This window comes from Bombus vosnesenskii, unplaced genomic scaffold, assembly GCF_011952255.1.
Source record: "Bombus vosnesenskii isolate JDL3184/JDL3185 unplaced genomic scaffold, Bvos_JDL3184-5_v1.1 scf7180000013417, whole genome shotgun sequence".
In the NCBI taxonomy this organism is placed as follows: Eukaryota; Metazoa; Arthropoda; class Insecta; order Hymenoptera; family Apidae; genus Bombus; species Bombus vosnesenskii.
Window position 1 is genome coordinate 611,911 of NW_022883036.1, and position 7,800 is coordinate 619,710.

Sequence of the window (7,800 nt, forward strand, 5' to 3'; positions counted from 1 at the left end):
CGTTACTTTCTTTCAATTTAATGTTGGTATACGTGTATACTACACGTTCATTCTCTAGTTAGGAAGACGGATCCAAGTATGATATCATCCATGACGTCACTCGTGCTATGGTTGGAAACGTAAGTCCGCACCTCAGTCATTCGCAGGCGATCAAGGCGCGACCACCTACCTTATTAAGGTCAGTGTGAGATTTGTATACATTCCGCCTATTATTGCCGGTTGTGAGACGTGAATCAGTGTAGTACAATTTTAACGATATACATTTCAATAATATAATTCCTGGGAAAAAGTATTTTACACAGCTATTATACAAAATATACGAAACAGTATTTATATAAGATCATTATGCGAAACTTATTATTATTTATTTTCGCTCGAGTGTTTTGATAATGAGAAGAAAGACAGAAATTTCAAAGAATATCTCAGATTAAATAAACAACACTTGTTACGTGCTGTCAAGCTGTCTGAATTCAAATTGTTCCTATTCATACGTTTGATTAATTTGAACGAGCCTTTATATTAGATGTTATTCTTATCTTCAATTTTTTAACCTCTTCCTAACGGAAGACGAAATATCTCGCAACGCAATGTCGTTCGTGATACACTTTGGACGAGATATGTTGCAACGTAAAATCATTCGTGTGATGTTTTGTACGAGATACCTGTTTCGCGATGCATTATTGGATACTGTTTGATGAGGTACATATTTAATAATTTCGTCTTCCTATGCGAAGGAATTAAACGATATCTTTGGCACATACAATAGCATTTTATAAAATATGTCACTACGTTTGGTCAGATCAAAACATTATAGAATTCGATTTTTCCTTATCATGTATTATTATTAAATATACTATCAGGAATAGATAGGAACAAGATAAATATATTATGAATAAGTTGACAGGAGAACCTAACAATTATCCGGTATCATTATCGTACAATTCTTTCTTTGACACACATTCACTTAAAAATAACTGATGACTAAATTTCACACATGCTCGCCTGTAGCCATGCTAATTCGGGTGTGTTCGTGATTCGAATTCACGAAAACAGTATCGGTATATTTTGAATGGACCATGAGGTTTATTATTAAATTATGAAAATTAATTCGTGTACATAAATTCGACACGACATATTTATTTAATAAATATTTATTTTAGGTACTTTTCTGCATAAAGCTTTAATTTATTATTCTAAGTATATGACGTTTATTTTACTTATCTTTCTTCTTTATTTATTTAAACTCGCACGATTCTTGGCCTATGAGTATTTCTCTCTTTTTTAAATACAAGGTATTAACGGTTGCGTTCAGTATGATAAGAGGTATAATGTTTTTTTATATGACTTTATCTTCTATATCCTTAAAAATACTGGAAGGAGATGTGATTCCGACAGTTGGACGCGGTATCGATCAGTAGCAAACATTAAGGGTGCGCCGGGATGAAAGAAACGATAACGAAAGTGAATGCATCTACAATCCCTTTCTCGTACATTACTACGAATTACTGTCGCTCTCGCGTTCTATTTTTATTTATTATTTGGCAAACATTTAAACATAACGTAAGATATATAAAAATGAGATTAATATACAAGAGTATGCATTTTCTTGGGTCGAATGAATTTCGCGAAAGAAGAAAGTCTGTCGACGAAATAAGGTTACGCCCTAAAAATCTCTGGCCTTGGCCTTCTTCTTGCCCACAGACTTTCGCTTAAATATGTATTCCGAAGTTGTTTTCCTACGAAACGCCCACAGCTGTAATGTGCTGCTTTAAAATTTCAGAGTCGATAAAGAAGGAGATGACAATGTCGCATTCGGTAACCATTAGAACTCAAACGGTAACGAGCGGTTCCACATCAGTTAACATCAATACCGGTTATTTAAAATCCTTTGGCGGTCTATTTAAATTGTTTGAAGTGGTAAGTATCTATTAGAAATGTTTTAACGTAAACTGGTACATATAAATATTCAAACGTGTCATAACTAGTTTCCCTTGTTAATTAACATACAAGATAAATACCTACGCGATATTTCTGTACAATATGCATAGTTTTATATAATATTTGTACAATATTTTTACGTATAATTAAAACTCAACCCGACGATAAATGTAATCATGAAAATCAAACTGTAGGAGCACTAACTCTGTAAAAATATGCACATATTCATCTGGATGAAAATTATTATGCTCGAAATTACGAATTGCGGAAATACTATAGCACATACAGAAACTAAATTTTGATATATTCCGACAATGAATGACATTTTAATAAAAAAAAATCCACATTTTTCAACAGAACTCGTGCCTAGCAAATATCCACAACATTTTTAATCTCTTCTCTCTAATTAGGTTCCCATATCGTTATCAAAGTTCCGCTTTCATTTAAAAAAATGAGATAAGTGTGTTTATCTTACTGAAATTCTTTCATTTTAGGCACTTGGAGTTGTGTGCGTGGCAATAGTAGCGAACAACTATGACAGCTACGTATACACCGCAGAACTGTTCTTCCTCCTAATAACAACGACATTCTTGATCGGTACCTTTATTTTGCTTCTAAGTTGCTTAGCTTCCCTTACAACGTCCACTATCATTGCGAAGACTGTTTATGTAAGTTTCACACTGTGTACTTACGGTGAGGCCCAGTGCAGCCGAACAATGTGGTATGATTGCGATTTCGCAGCAGTCGAAACTCTCTAACGATACAACCACAAAATGTTTCCGACAAACGATCAAATATTGTACACTAAAAGTTAAAAGTATAGTAGAACTCCATAGGAGTTTCCCAATTTCGTAACTAAGTTTTCGTTCGTCTGCATCGGGCTTAATTAAACGAAATAATCGATGAATCAGATCAAACTAAACAATTAGACTTATGCCTCGCGTCTTTTTTTAGGAACTTCTTTATCACTCTATAGCATTTGGATTATATTTAGCTGCGTCTTTAACATACGTGGTGCATGTGAGTAATAACGTGAAAGGCCGAAGAGGATACGAAGTATTAATGGCAGCAGCAGTAAGTGAAAAGAATAAAGCCACTCTTTTTACAACCATCTGAAATTTTACTATATATTACTGTTGGCTATGTTTTCTTTTAGATTTGTGGCCTTGTAAATTCAGCGCTATATTTTCTCAGTACGATCGTTGCTCTTCGCACATACAGAATACATTAACAGTGCCTTGTAACAAGAATTTGGACAAGTTTTGAAATCATATATTCAGCTATCGTGTTTCATATATTTCGCAAACCATCGAGTCGGGCATTGTTCAATTATATAACGCGACACGCCTTTTTATACACTGTTTTCAAATTTAATAAAAGATATTTTTTTGTATGGTACTTTATACATTTTAAATATATTTATACAGTACAACCGCGATATCTCTCCTGGCTATTGAAACGTGTTATAATATCGTTCTGAAAATTGCTGCAATTTCGGAATTATTTATTTGTAAAACAGCAGGAACCGTTTTTATATACTGTAAATGCATATATTTGTATAATCAAGTACATACGCATATTTATTATAATTATATATAATTACATAGACATATATTTATTGTACTAATGTGTAACGTAATAAAAAAAGAACAAAAAAAAAAAAAAAAAACTACGGAATCCGCTGAGCTGTGCGAGTAGGTTAACGAAACCTAAGTCCAATTACCTACTCGTTTGTAGGAGAAAGCCTAGCTTTTTTCCTTTATGCACATCGGTGTGTGACTGACGTAATTATGAGTCAGAAAATTCGAGCGTAACGTCGACGAAAATGAAACTTTCGCACGGCCATTGACAGGACGTGGGTCTGCACGTAGCAACGTATGCGAGAGGAGTTTTGATAAAGCTGTACAAAGACAGAGAACAGGATACTGCGGTGCTATGCATAATGTAAGCAATTACATTGTGTATGCGAACAATCGAGGAATCTATAGATCTCATTTACATTCGTCGATCCAAAAACGATCAAACCACATCCACCATGATTCCTGTTACAAGCAAAGCCACAACGATTCTACGCCGTGAAACAAAACGAAAATCAAGAAATAAGATTTAGGCTCCATTTTTTAGGAAATCGAGCTTGAAAATCTCGTCGAGTACAATATCCTGAACCGAACGTAATTAGAACTTTCTTCTCACAGATGCGAACATTTCTATGCGGTTTTATAGTCACGGGACGCACTGTAGAATCTTCGTTGCAGTTTGATTGTTTTTCAATCTACCAATATAAATCGGATCTATAGATCCTTCGTCTACATATCGCGCAAGTTTGTTATTCCTGCCTTTCGTCTTATTTTCCGACTTCTACGAATCACTTTATCGTATATATCAGCACCGAATGCAAATTTTGTCTCGCTTCTCTGGTCTCTTTAAAAAACATTCCTAATCGCATGTTTCTTTTTTACGTTTCCCGTGTCGACGGTACAGCTGGTCGGCCACATATTTCGGCGCAGCACGTGCCAGAAATAGACATCGGTATCCCTTGTGTCGAATACGACGTAGGGGGTGCAACGACATTTGAAACGTTCTGCATCAACCGGAGAAAACACCCTCAGTTAGTTGCAAACAGCACGTCGACGCGGCTCGCGTTCTTTCCTGGCTTGTTACAATAGTTGGCTGTTAGGTACGCGCACAGTATATCTGTCGATCAAACGACAATCTCAGTTTCGAGCGTGTAACGGATCATCGAGTTGATTTATCCTCTTCGTTGTAATGATGCGAATTAATCGCCGTTTAACCAATTAGGGTGATTGAACGAAGAGTCTGGGTGAACACGAGACGGTTTAACGAACCTATAAATCGCAGCCTCCTACGTGCATTTTGCAACAACTACGACCCAGGCAGGTGGAAACGAGGATCGTGAAACCAGCGTTAATCTGTAGATAGATCGGCGACGAGACGATATTATGGGTAGAAACGGAACTGGTCCGGTGATCCGAATGTCTTCTACGGGCACGCACGCTGCTGGGGGCGTAGAATGTTGTTGCTGCAGATGTTGCACGTGTATACACGTGGAATTTCTAAAAACTCCACCCGGTCTTCTAAAACTGGGCGAGACGGTGAGTTCGATGATTCGAGAAACGATTTTTTATTTATATATACAAATATTTCATATGTAGAGCTTGTCTACAAATATATAGGTCGTTCAAAAAGTTTCTTTCGTTTTATAAGGAAATAACGGATGCACAACATTTTTCGCTTTATATTATTTTATCGAATTACGTATGGTCCATTTTGTTCTATCAAGATAAAGATCACAATGTGTGACAGATTATGTCTGTATAAAGATACATCGTCGTAAAAGACGTGTCTGTAAGAGAAAGACACTTTTCCTAAGACAACCTAATACTTTGCATGCTGGAGCATGTATCACGAATATGTTCGCGAACAGTGACAAATAGACGACGAACTATTCGTGAACCATCAGAATATAATGTACCTCAAAATATGATACAATGAGAAAGTGAATAAACTTGTGTATGAACTTATTACACGATCTAATAGGTATAACAATAGCAACCAACGAGATACATCTGTTTTTCAGATCGTCAGCGGACTGATACAAAGCTTGTTAATTAATTACGGTTTAAAATACAGTACAACGATCGGTTCAGCTTTCGAAGGGTCTTTAACTACGTCTTCCGCCTGTTTCTTAACGTCAGCGGTATTACTCGCCTGCTACATCGTGTCCGAAAAATCCTACAGACTGATTCGATCATCTATATTTGTACGTTAAACTTGTACAGCGTGATTTATCGTTCGTAAAGAATCATCCTCATATGTTGCGCATATTCGCGCGTATAATACACAGTATCTTAAACGCTATTAAACGTTCAAACATCCGTAGTCTACAACTAACATAACCAGAAATGACATTTTATTCTCTTCTAGGAATTGATGTTCAATGCATTAGCATCCTTCCTGTATTTAAGCTCGGCTTCCTATTTGGCATTTTCCACGAAGCTATTTCTCCTTCCAGAATATTACATAAGGCCAGGGTTCGACGTTTATCCTGCAATGTCAGCTGCTTACGTACGTATTCTATCCTTAACAACGATATCTGTTTGTGCGTTCGTTCTTGAAATCGTCCTGGTACTTTCGTAGATTATGAGTGGTTTTGTTGGAATACTACACGGGGCAGACGCATATTTCTCTTACAGGCATTATAAGAGCGGAAGATGAACCGGAGGGGGAGTGAAATGTATAAAAACATCGCACGATTCGTGACCGAATCAAGATCCAAATACAGCGTACAATGTACAAGGTGAGTAATACGTATAATTCGAACCAAATTCTCTTTAACATATCCGCTGCTACTGACGCATACGTTGCGTCCATTCAATTATTTAAGTAACGCAACCGTTGCATTTAATCTTCGTGTTCGAATCTGTCGCGTCTAGATTCGAACCTAGTTGAAAGTATGCTGCTCCTGTTTCTCAAAATAGATGGTTCGAATCCAATTATACTGGAAATAAAAAAATTCTTCGAGAATGGTTCTTTAAACAGTCGTATCGTAGCAGCAGCGGATTTGCTTAATCGTATCGAAACTGTTCTTCAAAAATTAATTTGTGTTTTTTCATTTTACGCGCATGGTTCGTTTCAACGTCAAAACGAAACTATGTAGTTACAGAAACTATATCCACGTCAACGATCAATCGAGAAAGACCTTTATTTAAACACTCATGTTAAATTAATACGCATAGCATTCCAAAATTATGTAACGAACGAAAATGTTATAAAAATATAGAAAACGAGCGTCGTATTTATTTAGATCCTCCTTATTCTTAATCCTTTGCAAGTAACGTCAAAGATAAAGACTATCAATTTCAATAATGCGAGATAATTCCTGAAGCATGAGTCAAATTACAGGAATCTTCTTCCGTGCATACGTCACTTTTTTCATTCACGCGCATTACTATAGAAAATCTAAATTTCGGTGAAAATTTTCAAACGAAATTCCAATTTCGATTTTTACCAACCTGGAAACATTCGCTGCGTCGATATCCTTTTTCGCATTACCTGAACACAAAAAGCAACCAAATATCAATGCTCAATGTCTGGATATTTCCACGATGTTTTGTGCACTCTTTTACGCTACATAGGAAAGTTCACATCAGATGTTGAGTATCTGATACGGAGTGTGCGAGTTGTATAGAAAATGTACATACAAACTGTAGAATCTAACACGCAACTTTTTGGTTATTAGATATCGATATGGTTTGTGAGATACATAGAATGACATAGAATGTGAGATGCGATGGAACGCGTGCATGTGGAACACGAGGTTTTATCTTGTATCTTCCATTCGCTCTTCACGCAAAGAATCGTCTCTTTTTCGGCCGTATTACGATTTCCGGAACAGCCTGTATAAACGCGCAAAACTATCCAGAGCGCATATAATACACAAAAATATATAAAATCCGGAAAGCAAACTCTTTATTATAATATTTAGAGGGCGAGACGAATCTCTACGTAATGTTCATTTCTTAAGTTGCGTTCATGAAAATGTGAATTTGTTTACTCGTTAAAGTAGAATGTCGAGTACGTGTCATACCGAAGTCGTACAAGATAAAGTTTAGCATTTCGCTACAAAAAAACGAATAAACAACGAATCGAGCGAAAATGAACACAACGACGTTGAACATCGTCAAATACGTTCCTTTAATCCTATTATAAATCTAATCTAAGGTGATGACGAAGATGAATGACGACGAATAATTTCGAAGAGGACTGTACAAAGCCGTGCAGGTCGTTTCAATAATTTTCGTACCAGGTTATCCGTGGATCACAGGCGCACAGTGAATGGAA

The 7,800-nt window shown here is 36.3% G+C and overlaps 2 protein-coding genes across 2 annotated transcripts; both read left to right on the top strand.

Moving 5' to 3' along the window:
- Window positions 1–34: 34 nt before the first annotated feature.
- LOC117237971 lies at window positions 35–3,336 on the top strand. Its single transcript, XM_033502440.1, has 5 exons — window positions 35–178; window positions 1,781–1,917; window positions 2,433–2,606; window positions 2,893–3,012; window positions 3,095–3,336. The coding sequence occupies exons 2-5, from the start codon at window positions 1,798–1,800 to the stop codon at window positions 3,167–3,169; spliced, it is 489 nt and encodes a 162-aa protein (XP_033358331.1). The 5' UTR covers window positions 35–178; window positions 1,781–1,797; the 3' UTR covers window positions 3,170–3,336.
- A 108-nt stretch (window positions 3,337–3,444) lies between these two features.
- Window positions 3,445–6,762, top strand: LOC117237969 (protein singles bar). The gene is made up of 6 exons (XM_033502438.1): window positions 3,445–4,615; window positions 4,738–5,051; window positions 5,537–5,719; window positions 5,884–6,024; window positions 6,097–6,256; window positions 6,617–6,762. Exons 2-5 carry the CDS (start codon window positions 4,899–4,901, stop codon window positions 6,172–6,174), a joined length of 555 nt encoding a protein of 184 aa, XP_033358329.1. The 5' UTR covers window positions 3,445–4,615; window positions 4,738–4,898; the 3' UTR covers window positions 6,175–6,256; window positions 6,617–6,762.
- Window positions 6,763–7,800: the final 1,038 nt, after the last annotated feature.